General features: G+C 42.6%; 1 protein-coding gene across 2 annotated transcripts in view; it reads left to right on the top strand.

The window, feature by feature from the left end:
- Window positions 1-22,369, top strand: part of RELN (reelin) — a 357,318-nt gene that overhangs the window by 30,383 nt on the left and 304,566 nt on the right. For both annotated transcript variants that reach the window (XM_040971387.1, XM_040971386.1), the window contains exon 2: window positions 15,902-16,012. In XM_040971387.1, coding sequence (XP_040827321.1) covers window positions 15,902-16,012 — 111 coding nt within the window. The remainder of the gene's footprint in view (window positions 1-15,901; window positions 16,013-22,369) is intronic.

The raw sequence follows: 22,369 nt of genomic DNA, 5'->3' as shown, positions 1-22,369 counted from the left end.
AATTTGGTGTGGCTTGTGAACGATGTTTTAAATAGCCACATGGCCCTTGGGAGGACAAAGGTTCCCCAGCCGTGCTAGATGAATGGGAATCTTCTGGAAGGTGATATGTCCCTTCTGCTCTTGCCGCCAGGGAGAATAAGGAGTGCTGTCAGTCTGCATGGTTGCTCAGCAACAGGACACACACCTGTCAATGTGTGGGCACCACCTACTGCAGCTCAAGAACATGGTGATTACATGTGCCCTCTGAGTGCTATGGTTGAGATTCTGGGAAGCCACACTGTTCTTGGAAACAGGATTTGGAAGAGAAAGGTTGGGGAGGGGCTTGGGGAGGTGATCATCTGGCTACATAGATAAGTATTGAAAAGCAGGATTTGGGTTTCTTCCCATGGCGTACACTACAAGAATAATAGGCTTCTGGCAAAGGGTAGCTCTCATGCAGACAAGAAATAATGTGTCTGGCAGATGTGTGATTCCCATTAAATATGGGAAAGAAGGAGACAAATGTCAGAGAATCTGAAAAGCTTTTACAAATAAATTTTATAAGGAACACCAGCGTGAAGGAGCGAAAATCGCAGTAGAAAAGATACAGAGTACGAAATTTTAATGTAAGATTTTGACTTACCTCTTTGCTATCACTGAGATATCAAACTGTCTTACAAGGTGGGTCCCCTGGGGGTCATCAACAGTTCAGAAAAACCTGGGACAAATTTCACAGTGTTAGGTGCGGATGGACAAATAGACAAGATTGGGTACACTTTAAGAACAAAGACCGAGAAGCATGGATTTCTGCTGTTTTTTTTTTTCTTTCTCTGGGAGGGTGAGCAGAAACCCACGTGCTGCCGGACCCTCAATGTACTCTGTGTTTCAGTGCAAGCGACCCTTCCTTCCCTCATAGTTCTCCCATTTATACAGCAAGTGAATGAAAGGTTTCATTATTGAGACAATATGCAAGTTGCTTGGGGCAAGATAGAGACCAGATTTCTGAAAGTCAAACTGTAGAACCCCTGGAGGGCCTGACACAGTAGCCTAGAGGCCAAAGATCTCTGCTTGAACACATCGGGATCCCATATGGGTGCCAGTTCTAATCTCGGCTGCCCTGCTTCCCATCCATCTCCCTGCTTGTGGCCTGGGAAAGCAGTCGAGGACAGCCCAAAGCCTTGGAACCCCGCACCTGCACGGGAGACCCAGAAGAAGTTCCTGGCTCCTAGCGTCAGATCAGCTCAGCTCTAGCCATTGCGCTCACTTGGGGAGTGAATCATTGGACAGAAGATCTTCCTCTCTGTCTCTCCTCCTCTCTGTATATCTGACTTCCCAATAAATTGGGACACAGGGAATATTGTGGTCCTGCTTGGGGCGGAAGTCCTAGATTCTGTAGGAAAGTGAACGTGGTGCCTTTCCTGCCGCAAGGAGGCGGTCTGAGCTTGTGGACAGGTGTGTGTGTTGTGCCACTGATAGGATGGGGTGTGTGGTAGGAACACAGCATAGAAAGGGCGTGTTTTGTTTAACAAGGACAGTCTGACAGATACTCTAAGTGCCTCCCACATTTAGTGGGCTCATGAATGCCATTCATTAAATTTTCAAGAGTTATGCAAGCCAGTTGTTAAGCAGCGATGGTTAGAAATTAAATTACAGATGCACATTTTGTCTAGCGGTTAAGATGCCAGTTAAGGGACTGGCATTATGTTGCAGCAAATTAAGCCACCAGTTACTGCACCGGCATCCTATATGGGAATGTCAAGTTAAGTTCTGATTGTTCCATGTTTCTGCCCCCCTCTCCCCGCCTGAGAAGACAATGGAAGAGAAGTCAGGTATTTGGGCTGCTGTCACCCACATGGGAAATCCAGGCCAAGTTCCTGGCCTCTGGCTTCAGCCAAGTTCCTGCGGGCATTTGGGGAGTGAACACGCAGATGGAAGATCTCATTCTATCATTTTGTCTTTCAAATAAATAAGGAACTAAATCATTTTTTAACGAGATCAGTTAAGGTGTCCTCAGATTCGAGTCCAGCTTCTCGCTGTTGGTCCTGGGTGCTCGGGAGGACCCTGGGAGCCAGCAATGATGGCTCAGTTGGGTCTGTGAAGTCTGTGTGGGAGACTTGAACTGAGCTCCTCGGTTCTGCCCATCCCTAGCCATTTCTGGCACTTCAGAATTGAACTGACGTGAGAGATCTTTGCCTGTCAGTTGGTGTATTTCTGGCTGTGTGGAGAGAGAGAGAGAGAGAGAGAGAGAGAGAGAGAGAGAGAGAGAGAGAGAGAGAGGGAGAGCACACAGATGTGCCTTTAAAAATAATTTTAATGCAGTTACTGTTGGGACTGATGCAATGGCTCAGTGGTTCAGTCCTTACCTTGAAAGTGCTGCTATTGCATGTGGGTGCTGGTTCCTGTCACAGCTACTCCACTTTTCATTCAACTCCCTGTCTGTAGCCTGGGGAAGCAGTCGAGGATGGCCCAGGGCCTTGGGACCCTGCACCTGCATGGGAGACCCAGAAGAGGCTCCTGGTTCCTGGCTTTGGATCAGCTCATCTCTGGCTGTGTGGTCACTTGGGGAGTGAATCATCAGATGGAAAATCTTCCTCTGTCTCTCCTTCTCTCTGTATATCTGACTCCCCCCTCCCCCCCAAAAATTACTGTTAAATACACTGTCTTAAAAACAAAAGCAATCTGTAACGGAAACTCATTCCTTTGAAGGATAGCATCCTGAGTAGGAAGAGAATGACATGGCATTGTGCTGCTCCTCCTGGTCTGGTGTCCAGTGAGGCAGCCGCTGGAAGATGGCAGTAAACCATGGTGGGATTTTGTAATATTCATCAAACAGCCAAACTAGGGGTCCTTTGCCTTCAAAAGGCAGTTGTTGCATACTTCCAGCACATGGCTACACAGACTACTTGAGTCTTGCCCCTTGGAGTTGTACCCCGGCTCGCTTCTAACTTCTGTTGTCTGTATGTTAGTGCCAGCCAGAATTTTCTGGATGGTCACCATGTCCCTGCATGCTGCAAGCACAGTGGCTTCTCCTAGGAGCATCCAAGGATGGGCATAAATATCCCAGCTCCCTTGACCGTCACATGGGATAATTTTGAACCAGTGTTTTACTGCAGTTCCCACAGTTTTCCTATAAGATGAATTTCCAGTTATCCAATATTGCATTTCACATAATAGACTTTCTTTTAACTCTGGGATCCCTTCCCTGCATCAATCCCATTGTTAATGTGCTGCTTTCTCCTCTGTCTTTCTTTAGCGTCTGTTGGGAACTGTGTTAGAGTGAGGGGTGTTAGGAGAACTTTAGGATTAAAGGAAGAGGCAGCCAGGTAACATCCTGTGAGGCGCTATAGTAACCAGCCGGCCAGATGGCACATGTGGGTAATGATTTGCTAACAGCCACCCCCAAATCAGAAGAAAAGCAAGGCGGAGTAGTCATGAGGGACTTGCACTGTATTCGCCTGAGTCTCATTCAGACACCGGTAAAAGCAAACCAGCGCCGCGTAGAAGACACTTGCCAGTAGCTCATTAGGGGCTGTGCTCAGTGGAGTGCAGATGCAGTGTAGAGTAAGATGCTGCCTCTGGCTTGACGGGGGTCACAACCTTTCTGCTCCTATTAAAGTAAACACCAATATTCCAAGGTAGAATGCAGGAAGCTCTTGGGAGGGGGGTTGAGGGCTTGGTTAGAGAGGCCCCTGCCAGGAGGAGGTGACAGCCAGATGGCACCTGGAAGAGCTGGGAGGATGGTGAGAATAAGAGCCTGATGCTGGGAAAACAGCCCCTGTGTTTGTGTTCTTGGCCGCACGAAGGTGTGTAGCACTGTGCAGTTGGAGGAGAACCGGAAAAGGCAGGCTGGAGACGGTTTATGGAGGACTGTGTGGCATTCAGGACAACTCTTGCTAGGCCTAACAGAAACACTTAGAATGCAGAAAAACTAGATAAATCAAAAAGAGCTGATCCCCTGCCTAGAAGCACACAAGGAATTTTTACAATGTCTGAGAGGAACAGAAGTCTGTCAACAGTCAATCCTAACGTGTATTGTAATTTCTTGAAATGATGAAAGCAGGGGGAGAGAGAGAGTGCTGATGAGCTGGGATTGCAGAAGGCATTTTTACAGGATAGAATACGTTTTTAAGATTCTCACTGTCTCAACTGCCCCCCGCTGCCACATGTTGGTAAGTGATGGGCATGTTCATTCGTTTGACTCTATAATGTATACATGTGTGAAAACATCAGATTTTATTATAGAAATAGATACAGTTATTTATTTGGCGATTAAAATTTTTTTTTAAAAAAAGAATGGGAAGAGAAATGCACACAGCAGAAAACATAATGAAGAGTGTTCCTAGGAAGGTCAAACCTGTAATGAGTGGAAGTGTGGACGGAACTGACATGTAACATGCATTGCTTGTTGTCAGGGGTAGGTCCTCCTCCACCCTCCCCCACACCCTTTCAAATTCTCATATAGAAGCCATAATCCTAGTATCTTTGAATGTGACTGTATTTTGAGATAAAGTCTTTGGGTGGCCCTAATCTGCTATGACTGATGTCCCTATAAAAAGGAGGAAATCTGGATGCAGACTACATGCACAGAGAGGCGGGCAGGCACAATCGAAATGCAGTGAGAAGGCAGCCAGCTGCATGCCAAGGCGAGTCCTTGGGAGAAATGAAATCCAGACACCTTGATCTTGGATTCCTTAGGCTTCACAGCTCTGAAACGATACAGCCACCCTGAGTGTCCTGCTTTGCTAAGGCCGCCCCAGCAAACTCAGACACTTGGTTTAAGAGGAGCAAAGAGTGTGTGTTGCCTGTGGCTTGGGCCAGACATTGCAGTGAGACCTCGTGTTCCTCAAGTTGTGTTTTCCAGTTCATCTGTTGGCTCGCATTTTCCTGTAACCTCAAACTCAATGCACATTTTAATGCACGAGAGAAAAACTAGAGTTGCCAGAGGTGCTTCTCCTAGCTGAGGCCAAATGCTTTCTTTGCCTTCTTGTTTCCACTGTCTTTAGGCAAACAAGTGTGCCTTTATCAGCAGTAGTGCTACATTTTTGTGGTTTTGCTGGTGATTTTGCTGTTAAAAATGAACTCCCAGTGAAATGCTGAAACACACCAAAGACTGTGAAGCGCTTGGTAGAGATTGGATTTGTTTGGGGTACACTGCTGCTTCGTCTTGTGCCCAATAGTAATAAATCAATAAAGCTCATATACATTAAGCAAGGTGTCTTTAAAAAGCAACACACGTCAAACAAAGTTATGCATTGGTGAGTTGATGAAAAGTAATCAACTGGGAAGAATCAAAGGCTTGTGGGAACCTAACCTTATATATTCTCTAGGAACACTGATTCACTCTTGACTAATTCAGTGTTGATGATGGATTTATAGAATACCACTAGCTACAACTAGTGGAAATCTATATGACATTGGAGGGGTGGGAGACATTTATGGTTTGAAATTCTCTTCCGATTTCCATCAAGGGAATGCCAAGTGAAAAATGCAGAACACAGGGAATCTTAGAGAAGAAGTGAAGCCGAAGTTAGGTAGTGAGATGACCTAAACTGTGGAAGTGAGTTCAGCTATTCAATTATAATATTGAAAATATGCCACATGGTCGCTGGGTGCCATTTCACCCTTTCATGGGGGAGTAGAGGATCTGCATTAAGGTTTCCAGGAACCACAGGCCATTGAACTTGGCATTAGTTCCTTACTAAATTCTAGAAATTCTGGCGACCAGATAGCAATCAGAGAAAAGAATATCCAGCAAGAGACCCCATAACGATGTGTGTTAGCCTTGTTCCCTCAGTTCTAACTAATTTTTAAATATAGAAATTATACTGTATGTAATACTGGCTAAATACAAAACCTGACAAATTCAGGAAATGTCTAACGCGTTTTCTCTACTACAAATTCGCAGTCAGGACACAACTGGCCTTTGGAGCCCCACTTGGACTCACCACAGCATTGACTGTGTATCCTTAGCCTGGGTTTGTTTTAGTCTCAGCGAGTCAGAGATAATTCACTGATGCTCATGAGGTCTTCTGAGAACAGGTACCACTTTACATCCTCATCTTGTTAAACATCGTTAGCACAAGGAAGAAAGGATAGTATGATGAAAGGCAACATGGCTTTTGACTGTGGTAGAATTCTTGATAGGGTCTCAGTTCCATTCAGTTATAGATTTGAATCTCATGAATAGCTTGTATTTCGAGTTCCTCGTATCATGTACTTGAGCTGCATGTTGCCAAATAGTCCTGAGTCGGACACCAAGAATCCCCCGGGAGTAGGATTCTGAATTTTATCAAGCTTCATAGGTGATTGGAAATTTTTAGTTGTAAACATAAAATGATATTTGGGAGAATTTAGTTGACCAGTGGTCCCATCAAATCTCTCCCTCTCTCTTTTCACTTTTCTGTTCAAATAAGTAAATAAATCTTTCTCCCAAACTCCACGATTTTAACTAAAAAGTAATACTTTTAATGATCAGGTTGCTGATTACTCTAGAAAGTAGAGTCCATCTGACTTGACTAGATATTTCCACTGATATTTTAAATTCTGTTTGGAACTATAGCACAAGCATTTCCATATACAAATACTTGCAAGCAAAACATGACTTTTTATTTTTAAATCGATAAATCAAAAGCACGTGTGTGCTAAGGATGGGTTAGGATTTGCTTAGAAACCTGGTACCAATAAGTAAGGGCTAGCATAGCTTTAAAGCTCACTTGGTTCTTTGCAGAAGCTTTTCATTTATACAATCTTTTGATAACTTTTTTTCTCCCAGGCCTCAAGCCATTTCCTGACGATTAGGCACACGTGGAGTGGCTCTTGATACGTCCCGTCGGGCGAGGAGTCAGATATCTATATCAAAAATACAAATTTATACTTAGATTTTTGTTGCTTTAAAAAGGATTTGGAAACTCGCTGTATTACCGAGTGCCATGTTGTAAAAAAGCAGAAGTACAGCATTTCCCATCTTACTCATAGGAGAAATAGTTTATAGGCAACGTGCCACTGCACAAATTCGGTGTGTCTGTGTCACTTACCAAATGCTGCTATCGGTGTAAATGCCGTTTAAATGACATTCATTTGTAGCAGTTCTTCTAATCTAACATTTTAGCAAAGCATTCAGTTGTGTGTGAGGAGGGCAGGAGGGCTGGCACCTGAGCATTTCTGTCACATCATTCACTTATTGTTTTGTGACTTTCAGAGTTAGCAGTAGCAATTTTGGATTTTAGGTTAGACTCTGAAACATGGAATCACAATTGTAACGAGGGACATGAAAAATTATTCAGTTGTTATTTTCGTAAAAAGACAGATAGTTCATCATTGTATTATTAGAACCAAAAGGGTCATACCTTATAAATATGTATTAAGTGTGTTAAGCTTTACACACATATTAAATGAGAGTTTGTTGTCTTTTGTAAATTAGTCATTATGGAGAGTTTTACAATTTGTTTAATCTTACATAGCCTTATGTGTGATTTACTCAGTAGATAGCTAAATGAATTTTGATTTTAGGTTGTTCCTCATAATTAACTTAAATATATCGACACGAACATACAAAAGCATCAGATAGACTGGAAAAGCCACATTACAACTTGCAATATCACTAAAGTGACACTGAATTTAATTATGTCTGTTGAGATTTATAATCATTATTATTGATTTAGTAATTTTACCAATGTGGTGGATAATTGACATGTATGCGAGCTTCAATAATATCATCATTTTTCATGTTACTGAATAGGAAACAGTTTTTGGAAATGTGAAAATATTTCAGAAATTTATAATGGTCTTTTTGGACTAGAATCAAAAACATGAATTTGTATTTTGAACAACTCAGCACTATTAGGAATGTCACGCGGGTTCAAGTTTTCTTTAGTTACCTTCAGTCAAAGACCCTTTTTGGAGTTCTGAAGGAGACATTTCATGTTAGCTAGAAAAAAAAAATTCAAGAGCGCATAATAGAACAATTACAGGCCATTTTTACTGTGTAAAAGCCTTAAACACCTAATTATATTGAGGGAAAAGTCACAATACATTAATTTGCTAGACATCTGGCACTTTATTGTAGCTTATTTATATGTATTTGCTTATAAGAATCACTAGGCTTATTTTTCTGAACCTGGAAAAGCTTAATTAACACCCACACCTCAGAAAAAAGACGTTCTTGGGAGTCGGATAAAAGGTTGGGGTAAAATGATTTCTCTTAAAGCCATTATTTGCTTAAATTTTATCAAGTTTCAGGAGTCGTTGAAGAGATAGTTCTTCATGTAAAGAACAAAAAGAGACAAACAAGTAGAAATTGCTGAGAACCTGTACACCGCATTCCTGTTCACATGACTTTAATAATTTATGGAGTGCAGGACCAACAATATGAAATTTTCATGTATGCGTATCATCGAGCCTCGCATAAAAGTAAGACATGAAAGACGAGGTCAGGGACGTATGACACATATCTGTCATTCCTGGCGACACTTCTCTAAATAATAACAATTTTAGTCTTAGAAACTAAATTTCATCACTTTATAGCGATTTTTTAAAACAAAAACTCAGAATTAAGTTGTGAAAGCCAAGTGTGGGCGATGTCGAGATCACCCCTGCTCTCCTTGCCCTTGGGACTAGAGAAGAAAGAACGTTACATAATGATGGGTTCCTTCTTTATTGTCGAGATCACTAGCTAAGAATTTGAATGAACACTAGATTTCAGAAAGATTACTTGAGACCTCATGCCAAGCTCTTTAGGTCCAGCATATAGTTTAAGGATAGAATTTCAGCTGAATAAGATGTGAGATTTTACCCCAAGGTTAGTATTTTCAGAAGAGCTGAGAGTGTGTGTGTGTGTGTGTGTGTGTGTGTGTGTGTGTGTGTGAGTGTGTGAAGGATAAGTGGGGGACAGGGAGAGAGAACTGAAGGAAAATGAAACAGGAGAAAAAAGAATGTGAAGGAACAGAGAAATAAGAAAATTTATATTCACCAGATGCTGTCATTTAAACTTCCATTGGGCTTAATTTTAAAATAATAAATTCACAAACACATTCGGCTGTCCCCGTTTTATCTCCTAAGCAGAACTTAAAGGAGGGAGGAATCTCAGAGGAGCTCCCTTTATTACTGGTGGTGCCGACAGATAAGACCTAGAGACGACCTGTAGCTCATATAATCTCTAACTCTGCAATAAATATATTGTAATAGGGTCCCACCGCAGCCAACAGAGATAATAGCTCAGACCCAAGGAAGGGTCTCCCTTATCCTTAAATTTCCCCAATGATCAGCTTTCTGCCTCTGCCACACTGCCTAGCTCCTGTGTGTTTTTTCCTTGCTCATTCAGGTGGAGACAGATAGGGTCATGGGCCCCGGCGTGCTGCCCTGCCTTCAGAGTAAGGTGGCCAGGGGGTCTTTGGCCTTCTGTCGTGGTCTTGAGGTTCGTTCTCCCTTGTTTGACCTCCGCCCCCTACCCCGCCCACAAGGAGCAGAGCAGATGTCTGTAGCAAGATAAAGCAGAGTACTAACAATTACCATGGCACGTGGCTGTGAGGAGCGGTACAGCCAACTCCAGCCTGCCGCAGGCTGCAGGAGACTTTCCGCCACGTGCGGAAGCTCAGCAACTCCACTGCACCACTGCCTTCTGAGGGCCAAGGGACCAAACTCCTGTTACCTCCCACCACCATGCGTCCCGGGAGATGCGCCCATCCAGGTCGGGGAGCTCAACTTCCATTTCCTAAGAGCCCCCTCTTTTACAAGTCAGTGAAGGCACATTCCCTTACCCATCCACTCCCTTTCTCATGCATGACAGAATATAAGACTAGCACATATGTCAAAGGAACAGTGAAGCGTAGATGACTTATCAGAGCACTTCGCCCAGAGTGAGCTCACGGCTTGTTTGGCCGCTTTGATTCTTAGGGAGGCACTAGGAAATCCGAGGATAAGGAGCTCCTGGTTGATCTAGGCCACCAGGCAATGAAGACTGGTAGACGATGGTGCCCAGGCAGCAGGCCTTTTTTCAGAGATGGATGGAAGGGAGGCCCAGCTCCACCAGGTGCCACCCCATTAGTTGTTGAAACAAATCAGGCAGGCTTGATCTCTCTACATAACACTGAAGGTGTAATGATTTAATCTCCGTATATTCAGTTCATGTCTCCCCTCCGTATCTGGACCTGTAGTCGTTTCTTTTACATAATAATGGTATAGCTTTTTTTTTTTTTCCTTTTCTGTGGTTGGCTTGAGAATGTCTCTGTTCAAATGGCTGACAGTTGAGAACTGCACAAAGCCATGTCACAGTGGCAATGAGAAATACTGAGAACTCACGTTATTAAAGATTTTGAATGGGAATCCATAGCGTTTTTTTTTTTTAATGGCCTCTATTTAGCACCCAGAGCTAGTAGCACTTTAAAGAAAAATCAGTGGTTGAATATGTGGTGTTGGTACAAATTTGGGACAAAGAATCTAAGTTGAGTTTATTTTCTGAAAAATATTTTCTTCCTCAATCTGTTTAATCTGTATTCCAAAGTCTAATGAGTTTCTGTTCGTAAGGCAAAAATATGGTGACTTTTAAAAATAGGTGACTTTGCCGGTGTTTTTACATCTTCAAAATATATGAAATTAGGAGCTGAGAACCCAGCCATCAATGCAGCATCAGTAATACTTCAATACAAGCATGCTCTAATGTCTGTGATCTTAAAAAAAAGAGAAAAAGAACCATCGCTTCCAATCTTCAGCGATGGCTTCTTTTTGGCACATTGTAAAGGTCTTTTTCATCAAGTAGTAATAGACTACGCTTGAACTGATTACAGTTTAATGGACCATAGAGCAGTTGTAGGCCGGAAGGTTTAGGATGAAATGCAAACAGCATTACATGTCTAAATTTATTTTCTTGTAGACTTTCATCTTGTACTGATTTTCTGCAAGAATGGCATTATAGGGTCTTGTTGGGAACGTCTAATGGAAGCTATGATAGATGATAACTGACTCTGTAATTAGTCATTTCAACACGCAGGCACTCTCTGAGCCACTGATAAGAATTGAATTGTGTCCTACATCATGTTTTCATTCAGCCGCCACAATGCAGAAATCCATATTCATGGTCTCCCGGTGCTAAGCTCATTGCCAATTTCACACAGATGGGAGGAGATAGATACTCCCACCCCAGCCCTTTCATCTCCCCTTGTTTTTTTTTTTTTATTTAAGGGAATGGTAAGGCCTCCTTAGAGTGCAATAACAGTATAAGGTACCTTGGTGACAAAAAAATGGTCCAAAGATTAATTTGGTATGCACAGAAATAGCATGAATATATTCACACACCCACACACTGTGCATACACATATACACATATATGTATTCCTTTACATATATACTAGATAGTCAACATAATCTGTATATGTAGTGTATATAAAATGTACAGTAGAATGAAACACTGAAATTTTTAAAGATTTATTTTATTGCAAAGTCACACATACATACAGCAAGAGAGACAGGGAGGAAGATCTTCTGTCTGTTGATTCACTGCCCAAGAGGCCACAGTGGCCAGAACTGCTCTACGCAGACTTTTTCTGTTTAAAAAGTACACGAATGCACGTATTTATTAAAGCTATGCCTGGATCTCACCTTTTTTTTTTTGCCCCCAAATAAACTCATCTTTCAACTTCTATTTGAAAACTTTATTTTGAAGTACCAAGCGTCTGTTTACCTGCTACCTAGAGTTAGCAATTGTTGTATTTTATAATAGCCTTCATTAAAAGAGAAAGAGAGTTTATCGCATTGACTAGAGTATTTGGCTGATAATCCTGAAAGAGCTTAAGGAGTTGGCTTGCTCACTGGGCATAGTAACTTCCAGTGAGACACGTGTAGCCAACAGTTGTGTTCGTAAGGGCAGTTCAGATACAACAATCTCATGTAATTCTTTCTTAATGCTCTCAAATTTATATTTTTTAGCTGTAATTCCTACATATGCAAGTATAGTCTATGTATCATTATTTTTTAAAGCTTTTTAAAGATTTATGTATTATTATTGAAAGGGAGATACAGAAAGAAAGAGACAGAGAAAGAAAGATCTTCAGTCTACTGGTTTACTCCCCAAGCAGCCACAATGGCCAGAGCTGAGACAATCCAAAGCCAGTGGCCAGGAGCCAGGAGCCAGGAGCTTCTTCCAGGTCTGCCACATGGATGCTTTGGGCCGTCTTCTACTGCTTTCCCAGGTAACAAACAGGGATCTGGATGGAAAGTGGAGCAACTGGGACATGAACTGGCACCCACATGAGATCCTGCTGCTTGAGGGCAAGGATTTAGCCACTAGGCCATTACACTGGTCCCAGAAGAAAGTATATCTTAAATGGCAATAGTCTTTGGACATTTTAAACAATGTGGCTTGGAATGATTGTTTTTTGAATCAGATTTTTTTTTTCAGAAGTTACCAGAAAAAAAAAGTAATGGGAATTAAGACTTCGTATTTTTAAGATGGCGATTTAAAGAATTATTAATTACCTGTTTATTTGAAAGGGAGCAGGACTAAGAGTGGGATTGATTTTCTGTAGGCTGGCTGCAATGGAAGGCTCCACAGATGTGTGCAACAGTCAGGGCTGGCCAGCTGAAAGCCTAGAGCTGCACATTAGTCTGAGTCTAACCTGTGGTGGCAGGGACCCAAGGACTTGAGCTATCCCTTGCTGCTTCGTGAGGTGTGACACAGAACAAGAAGTCAGAACTAAGAGCTGGGACTCCAAGCCAGGCACTCCAGTGTGGAATGTGGGAACCCCATGTGACAACCGACAGCTGTATCAAACACCTGCCCCCAGGACTGTGTACTTTACATTATGCAAATGAGTACATCAGTGTCTACACACTGTTTTGATGCATGTCCGGTTTGCTTATTCAAAGAGCAGACTGCAATGATCTCTGTCTTCAGTGCATCAATCATGGAAGTTTTAAATTTTCTTCTAGTTGATGTATTAAAATAATTTCACGTTCACAAGTGTGGACTTCACTTTCTAAAATCCTAGTCATATTAGCACTGTGTGTATGAAAAACATCTTTCACGTGTCATAAATTACCTTGCAGTTTTAAGATGATTTCAGTTGCCTGGGTGGCAGCGGGTTGCACATTTAAAGAATGAGCTAAGATGGGAAAGGTCAGAGTAGTGTCCCATGGCAACCAGAAGAAAGAGAAGACACAGTTAAGGCAAGGTGGAGAGTCCAAAGTGAAAACTGGAACCTGTGAACTCTGGTAACAGAACTCTGCAGGTCACAGTATGTGAGGTGCGTCGGATGCCTTGGATCTGTGGGGCTTTTTTTTTTTTTCATTTTCGTTTTAAATCGTGACAGGTCCCCAAGAGGTGGTGAACAGAGCACAGAGGGAGTGAGGGGGCTGACAACTTTGCAAGTGGAAGTGCCCAGGCAGGGAGTTCTCAATGTGCTGGCTCCTTGCTGTTCTCTGATCAACACATTCTGAAATGCCCTGAGCTGAGCCCTCAGGGTCAGGAGAGAACCCAGGCTGTGTGCGGGTGTTTTGTGCAAGACAAACAATTGGGTCCGTTATCTGGTTCAGTACAGGGGAGTGTGATGATCTTAGAGCGGCCTGTCTGAATCCCACAAGAGCCTGCGTTACGCATTACATCTGTTTCCAAGAAGAATACAAGCAATTATCCCACAACAGCGAGACAGTCACATTTTTTTTCTAAAGGCAGTTATCCCTCTTTCTTGTCTAAAAAAATGCTCAACATTACCAAGTCTAGTAAAGAGAGAAATTGGTTATTATTTAGGAAGATTTTTCTTTCGATGATTTCTGCGAACAGCACAGCATGTAACAGCTTCTATACCTGTGTTGCCCTGATGGTCAGTGTGAACCAAACACGGGAAGTGAGTTCTAAGTCCCACTCAATGGGGGACACAGAAGCCACTGAAGCATCTTGTAAATTAAGACAAGGTTAACTCCCTCAGGCCCAGCACAGTGGCTGCATAGCTAAAGCCTCACCTTGCAAGCACCAGGATCCCATACAAATGCCAGTTTATGTCCCAGCTGCTCCACTTCCCATCCAGCTCCCTGCTTGTGACCTGAGAAAGCAGTAGAGGACAGCCCAAAGCCTTGGGACCCTGCACCTGCATGGGAGATCAGAAGAAGCTCCTGACTTTAGATGGTCTGAGCTCTGGCCACTGCAGCCCCTTGAGGAATAAGCTAGTAAATGGAAAATCTTTCTCCGTGTGTCTCTTCTTCTCTCTGTATTTCTGATCTGCCTTTCCAATAAAAATAAATACATTTAAAAAAGAAAAAAAAAAAAAGAGATTGACTCAATGGCTCAAAGAAGAAAAATGCCAGTACACCCGTTGTGGCAATCTGGAGTAAGGGAGAATGTGGTTGGTGTATTTTTCTATGGATGGTGATATTTTGACTTAGGGAAATGAAGTGTTGGGTACAAGAACACCCAGCTGATAGGTGAGGGTTCAGCACCCGAGTTTCATTCCTTCCCTGCCCTCAGGCTCTGTGCACGATTCCCTGGCACCAGTCATTTCCCCACAACCTCTGACTCTGCTCTCTGATAACAGTAATACCGGTTCCTTCGGTATTCCCTCCCTTTGTCTTGAAACACTGAATGCTTGATCAGTAACCTGAGAGAAGTCATTAAGCAAAGGTTTGACCTTGGTTGTTTTGTCACGTGAGCTTTGTGATCAACAGAAAAAAACAGAAACAAAAAAGAGAGCCGTGTGACCAGCCTTATCATTTTTATGTGGCACCAGATGGTTTTGGGCAAAGCTCCTCATTGCTTTGTGCTGTAAACTCTAGATTTGGAGGTGGGGACGGTAGAAGACCTTCCTTTGTAGATATGCTTTGACAATGAACTGAAATTGTATCTGGAAACTGCCTAGCCCACTGCTCCGCTGGGACCTTTACATGTAGTTTGAATGCTAGCACTCAATTACCTGTTTGATTATTACTGTTGTTATTATTAAGGATAAGAAGGTGTCCCGTTGGGATAGCACGATCTCAGGCTGTTCTATGGATATAGGTATTTCGCTGTCTGCTTTATAACATACACGTTTCAGTCTGCTTACCTCTTCTCTTTGCACTTCCTAGAGCTTCATTGAAACCTTCTTGTCACACCTTGGCTCCATGCGTACCAAAATAATGTTGCTTTGCTTTTTCACAGCTACTTCTTTCAAATGGAGCCTCCCGCCCCTTGATTTTATTAAAAATCTGTGCAGGAGAAAATTGGCAGGTAGAAAATTAGAGTCAATCTTTAGGATGATGGGCAAGGTAAAATTTTAAGAAGCCAAACCTGAGTAGCAGCACAGACATTTAATTTGAAACCCCTTCTTCCCAGGAACATCCTGATTTGCTGGTTATGGAATCACCTGGCATCGGCTAGTAGACTGTGTGCTGAATCTTAGAGCTCGCAGGGGGGTCTCCCTATCTTGGTCACAAGAGGAAAGGTCTGTCTTCGTGCAAGTTAGTCTGTATTTGTTGAAAAACTTCAGGGAACTCATCTAGGAAGCTTAGATTCGCAATAATACAGCGCGTCTCTATGTGTTTCTTTCAGCCGATAGGAGATGGTTTCCCTGAAGTGTTTGATCGCAACGCCCAAACCCCAAGAGGTGCCTTTCAGTGCCTTCAAGGGCGATGGTGGAGGTGGAAAACCATCTCTTCACTGCCATCAGCGTTTCAGATTTTTGCACATAGCTGGGAAACATGTAAATGAGTTGCAGAAAGGTAGGCCTGGTAGCTATATTTAGGATCTGCAATTACAGACGTTGAAGCTCGAAGCTTCATTTTGCTCCTCTGTCATTTCTCACACACACACACACACAAAAAAGGCTCACGAGAAACAGTGTGAAAATAATTGACGAACAATGAGTACAGATTATTTTGACAACGTGGAACGCTTCAGAAATGTATATCATTATTCCGACTGCACTAATTGAGGCTTCTTCCCCTCCCCTCTGTATTTCAGTGACAATTTCAACAAGTACCTTCTTTGATGGCTTGCTGGTGACAGGCCTCTACACATCCACAAGCGTTCAATCTTCCCAGAGCATCGGGGGTGCCAATGCTTTTGGATTCGGTAAGCTTTATCTGGGCCAAAGAATCCAGCAGTTGTGCGTGTTTTATGATTATTTTTTAATTGGGGGGGGGGTGTATCTGTTTTAAAAGTACCAGACATAATTTCAGAGAAAACGAAGAGTGTGATTTTTTTTTGGTGCCTGCTGGATGTTGGGCAAATTCAATCACGTAAGTGTGCATCTGACCATGAGCTTGGTGTGTTGGTCCTTCTGACCCTCTCTCCGTATTTTGGGGTTTATATCCGTTTTCATGCTCCGTCACTTAGGTTGTGGGTACCATGCGACTGATCCTTCAGTAACCTGTTTTTATAAACAGTTCCTAAAACATCCCCGAGGTGTCAAATTCAATTTGGCAAATAAGCGGTGTGTAAAGTGGGAGATAGCAGTATCCACAAAAGCAATAGAATTTTGTGTACAATTCCAAAAGAATGCCATTTGGCACCGAAAACACACATGGAATCTTTGTTCGGAAGCCGGGGACTTGGCAGGTTACTCTTACGGACAGCTAGAAGGCCGCGCGAAGGCCACTGATCTCGTGGGATTCTCAGTTTAGAAACTGCCAGGTCAACCTACATGTTGTAAAATGTCAAGCTGCAATTTAGAAGGCCCTTCACAGCATCGAAAGATGAAAATTTGGAACAGTTTACAACAGATGCGAGATCATCGATTTCACTGTAAATTTTGAAAACTCTTGTTTTCCCAGACCTCTCCGCTTGATACGAGAAAGATAAAACCGCGTTATCAAAGGCAGCCATTATGTTCCATGTCTTATTTTCTATGATATTGATGAAATAAATAACTTTACTTACTTTTGATAAGTGAAGGGGCACCTGTTCTGGACTGAGTCCCAGCGGTAGCTGTGCCTGGTGATAGCATTGATGCTGTGCCATTTCTGTGCTTGCCCAAGGTGAAGTCCGCAGATTCTGGCTTCCAAGGAACTTGGAAGCTATTTAATCATCATGGTGAATTATTTGGTATTAAGAATTTTCCCTATTTTGAAAAGATTCCAGATAAGAATTTATAGTCTGCTGTTAACAACTTGTAAGGGTCAAACCTCTGGGGGAAAAGGCCATCTCGATCTAAAAATAATTTTTTATAGAAGCCCTACCCTTTTGTGCTCTGCAGAGATGAAAGGTCAGTTTGCAGTCTTACAGGGGAGCTTCAAAAATTTCATGTAAAATGAAATTAAAAGGTTAGTTTATGTCAGTGCCGTAAATTCTGAGGTTCATCCATAGTTCTTTCATAATATTTATCGCGCGAGAGCTTTTGCACTGTCTTCATTTATATTACATGTGTACAAATGTGACATGTAATACTTGTTTTGTTCTAGTGGGACGCATTACATTGGCTTGCCAGATTTAGCAAACAAAATGCAAGAGCCCTGCTTAGATTGAGTTTTTGGTAAACAAACTCTTTTATATATGAAAATACATAATCTATATTACATATAAGTTATATGTTATAATGTTTTGTGTAAGACCTCCTAGCTGAGTTAATTCCTAACAAGGTGGGGCAAGCCTTGCGCACTGGTCATCTTTAAAGCTTCCCTGGTAATTCCAGTGTTCGCCCCGTGCTGAAAACCACAGTACTGGACTGGTCCCCGGGCTCAGAATCATCAGTGACACCCAGGGAATTATAATTGCAGATCCCCACGATTATTGCAGAAACCTGGGGAGTGGAGGGTAAGAGAGGTCTTTTTTTTTCAAAATAAACACTCAAGGTGATTTTGATGCACATTTAAGTATTAGAGCCACTAGTCCAAGAGGGCATATTTATTAATTCAATGGCCATATACATATATAATATCAAACTTGACTGAGAACTCACCAAGAAATATACTGAGTGCTAGGAAGGGGTATGACAAAAACAAAACAAAACAAAAAACAAAAAAACTAGATTATGCTTTGAGATTTGAAAAAATAAGAATTATTGAGCTCAAGTTCTTTAAAAAGTGGGGCACAGAATACTTGAAATAAGCAACAGCAGATGCAAAGGCTGGAGTGTTGGAGAAAAGCTAGTTGTGTTCTTGGAATTGAAAGGAAATCTTAAAGTAGCTGTACCAGGGATCCAACACAGTAGCCTAGTGGCTAAGTCCTCTCTTTCAGTGTGCTAGGATCCCATATGGGCACCAGTTCTAATCCCAGCAGACTCGTTTCCCATGTCGCTTTCTGCTTGTGGCTTGGGAAAGCAGTTGAGAATGGCCCAAAGCCTTTGGATGCTGTACTTGCTTGGGAGACCTGGAAGAGGCTCCTGGCTTCCTGTTGGCTCAGCTCCAGCCGTTGTGGCCACTTGGGGAATGAATCATCGGATGGAAGATCTTCCTCTTTGTCTCTCCTCCTATCTGTATATCTGACTTTGCAATAAAAATAAATAAATCTTTTCAAAAAGTAACTATACCAGGCAGGAATGAAGGAACAAAACGAGAAGGCCAGTTAGGACACCAACACCAGCTCCTTCAGGATTTGGATGTTTTTTAGGTCTTTATCCTCAGTGTGCCTTGAGGGTTTTTGGCTGAACAAGTCACTTGAACATCCTGTTCCTGTTGGAGATCAACCAGGGGTCATCCAGGAGCCAGGATGAGTTTGAAAAGTCTGCTGTGTGATTGACAGGTAGATGAGGTGCCACGGCATGTCAGGGATCCCTGTGCAGGCTGAATGGACAACAAGATAGAGCTTGTGTTTGCAGGGCTTGTGGGCTTCACCCGAGTGGATTCCCTTCTCTGTGGGCTTGTGTAGGAAATGATGATGAAAGTGGGTTGTGTTGCAGGAGGTGCTGGATTCCAGCAGACACTTTATATAAAGCCCCTAGCGCAAGGATTACACTTAGGAACGTTAGCTCTTCCACAGTACGAAGGGCCTTCACAAATATCACGGAAAATGTATATTTTTTTAAAAATCCATACATTTTTGGCACCCAAATAAACTTCTGGCTCGATTGCATTTTCTACCTAACTATCAGTAAATGAAGCAGTTTCTTTAGTCTTAAGACTTGCATCCTCTTCCTGGGGCAGGGGATTAAAAGTGGTTCTGAAGCCTATTAATCGGAAATATGAATGTCAAGATGGTTCGAGGGACTTGGCTAAATTCAGTACATCCCCTGTGTCAGTTTGTGGTGTTTAAATCAGGAAGCTCATTAATGTGCGTTGTAGACATGTTGTTGAAGGAAATGACGAAATAAACATACTGTATTGCTTTAGATTGGAGAAAGTGAGGCAAACAAACAAACAAAAAAAATTTAGGAATATTGTTAGAAATTATTTGAGAAATCCAGGCTTCAACACGTTTTCTGCAGTGGCTTCTGAAGTGGCAAATAGATGTTTTTACTTGAAATAGAAAGCATTTTTGTTTCGGCTGCCACCTGTAACACCGGAATCCTCCGTGAGCACTGGTTCGAGACCTGGATGCTCCACTTCCAGGGCAGCTCCCTGTGCCTGGGAAAGCGGTGGGAAGCGGCTGAAGTGTTTGGGCCTTGCCACTTGCGAGAGGCGCAGATGAAGCTCCAGGTCCCTGCCTTCAGCCTGGCCCTTTGATGGCTGTTGTAGAAGTTTGGCTAGTGAACCAGAAGATGGAGAATCTTTGTCTGTTCCTCCTCCTGCCTCTCTAACTCTACCTGTAAGTAAATACGGGCATCTTTAACAAGTATTACATTGTATGCATAGTTCATATTTTTTAAAAATACAAAACTTTTTGATGATCGTAAATTGTGCCTAGCCCTCCATCATGGTCAATCCCATATCATAGAGCTATTGCAAATAAATATGGTAATGTAATATTTTCACGACATTTCACAGGGTTCATGAGTGATTGTTTAGCTGTGAGAAGTAAGGCAAAATAAAGCAGTTACTTGAGTCTAAATAAGTCTTTCTAGAAGGTTTTTTTCCATCTAAAATTAGTTTTAATTCTGCTAATTACACCAGTTATAGTCACTCTCCCTTGGACATAAAATATGAGCAAGACCAGCCAAAATATGGTCATAATTACTCTTAGAATACTGTTGTAGGAATGTTAATTCCAATAATATAGCTACCGCCTTTTATGCAAAACCCAGAATTCTTCACAATGGCTGCCTCACTGACCAAAAATAGGCAAATGCCTAATAGCCTGAAATACATTAAAACAATAGCTACGTAAAAGATGACAGCATGCCAGCCATGCCTGATTTGAAATACCCAATTTTGCTTGTCAATATAAGAAAATGCAATGCCCCAGGGAAGTGTGATGTTTAATTATGAATATCTCTTTGTGTTGTCCAGAAAAAAAAAAAAAAAACTTCGCTGTTGTCTTTGGCTTTGAGTTCCAGCTCAGTCATGTAAATCTTCAAGGTTTATTGTGGTCCTCAATGAAGGGCTATTTGAATATTCTTTCATACAAAATTGTTCTTCTTCCAGGGCTAAAATGCTTTTTATGCAATATTTAGAATTCTGGCTCTAAACAATGGAGAGCTTACTCAATTTTTAAAATTTGGGCTCCAAATCAGATTTATAGTTCCAGTGAATAGCAGCAGCCTCACTTTGTTTATTAAACCTCATGATTCAACATTTTTTATTTTTAATTCCTCCATAGTATTATTCAGATAAGGAGACATTTTATCACTTTTTCACTTAAAATTTGTGATTTCCTATGTATATAATTTTTTTTCATCTGTGATAGTTACGCAGCCTAGATTCAGTCATGAGCTTGAAAAATCGCAAGATGTGATTAAATCAAAGGCTGGAAGGAAGACAGTGAGTGGATCTAGAATTTTTAAAATTTTAAATATTTTCACCTTAAAAATTCAGTGATTATAAAAATATCATAAATTTGACATTTTCTGCATTATTTCTAAAACATTTTGATTTTTTTTCTTCAGTGTATTCTAACACTCTTAGCTTTTGGCAAATAAGAGAAAACAAAACAGGTTGTTCTAATGTTTTAAGAAATAATTCAAATTTTAATACATATACATTTTTAAAAGATTTGTTTATTGTTTTATTGGAAAGTCAGATTTACAGAGAGGAGGAGAGACAGAGAAAGATCTGTCTTCTGGTCCACTCCACAAGTGGCTATAGTGGCCAGAGCTGAGCTGATCTGGATGAAGCCAGGAGCCAGGAGCTTGTTCCGAGTCTCCCATGTGGGTGCAGGGTCCCAAGGCTTTGGCCATCCTCGACTGCTTTCCCAGGCCATATGCAGGGAGATGGATGGGAAGTGGAGCAGCCGGGACAGCCCAGACCACCACTCCCGTTCTGTCTCTCCTGCTCACCAGTGGGAGCTACAACCTAGCCAGAGTGTCCCCTTAGCTCCCCAACCAGGTCTGTTCCCAGCTGTAGATGTTGCACATACCAATAATTATTCTGACCCAGCTCTGCACAACGCATCCCCTGTCTTGACCTTTGTCATCGGATGCTGCAGCCTGGCGTGACTCGGCCTGCTCCCGGTGCCAACTCTTGCTGATGAGTGCTACAGCCTGGCCCTGCCCAATCTGCTGCCATCCCTGACTCCAAACCAGCAGGTGTGATAGCCTAGCCTGGCATGTCCTGCATTCCAGCCTGGCTCCTGCACTTACCAGTGAGTTAAGGTTGGCCTGGTCCTGCCCAGTCTACCCTCTTCCAAAATCACCTCACACACATATGGATAGGCGGAGCTACCCTGCTCTGTCTGACCAACTTCTAGGCTGTATCATATGCTCACTGGTGGGAGCAACAGCCTATCAGGGAGTTTCCTTAGTTCTCCCACCAGACCCACTCCCCGACCCAGATCTCTCCCATGCCAATGAGTGCTAGGTCCTTATTGGTCATAGGCTACTACCTCTGACCTGTATATGTGTGAGCAGTGGATGTTGTGGCCTAGCCTGCCCCACACTGTATTCTTGGGTGTGTCTGCGGGTGCTGGACCAACCCAGCCTGTACCCAACCCCAATATCCATGAGTTTCGAGGGTTGCATGTTCATGCCTAGCTCGGCCTACCACTCCAGCTTCCAAGTAAACCAGTAGAAATTGCAGATCATAGGGATGGGCCCACACATTCCCCACAAACTCTGCCCCAGACGCAGTTCTGTGCATGCTGGTTAGTGCCAGGGCCAGCCTAACATTACCTATCCCCTGTTTTGACTCTCATTGGTGAGTTCTGTGGTCTAGTTCTACCAGGTAGGCACCCAGCCCTAGCTTTAGTGTGTACCAGTGAGTGATATCCAGCATTGGTCAACACTAACAACCCCAGCTCTGCTATCCCACAAAGGCTGGTGCTTTAGTCTGAACTTTAAAGGTCGTTGCATTCCCCCTTCAAGATCCCACTGCTGGATGGCCAGTGCATCAGTGGTGCAGGGCAAAGCCCTCGGGCCACTTGGCTTAAGCCCTGTCACCTAGGCCCCCACCCTTGGTGCTA

This window comes from Ochotona curzoniae, unplaced genomic scaffold (genome assembly GCF_017591425.1).
Source record: "Ochotona curzoniae isolate NIBS_2020 unplaced genomic scaffold, NIBS_Ocur_1.0 contig_21, whole genome shotgun sequence".
NCBI lineage: Eukaryota > Metazoa > Chordata > Mammalia > Lagomorpha > Ochotonidae > Ochotona > Ochotona curzoniae.
The sequence above is the reverse complement of the archived record's forward strand: the minus strand, read 5'-3'. Positions and strand labels throughout refer to the sequence as shown.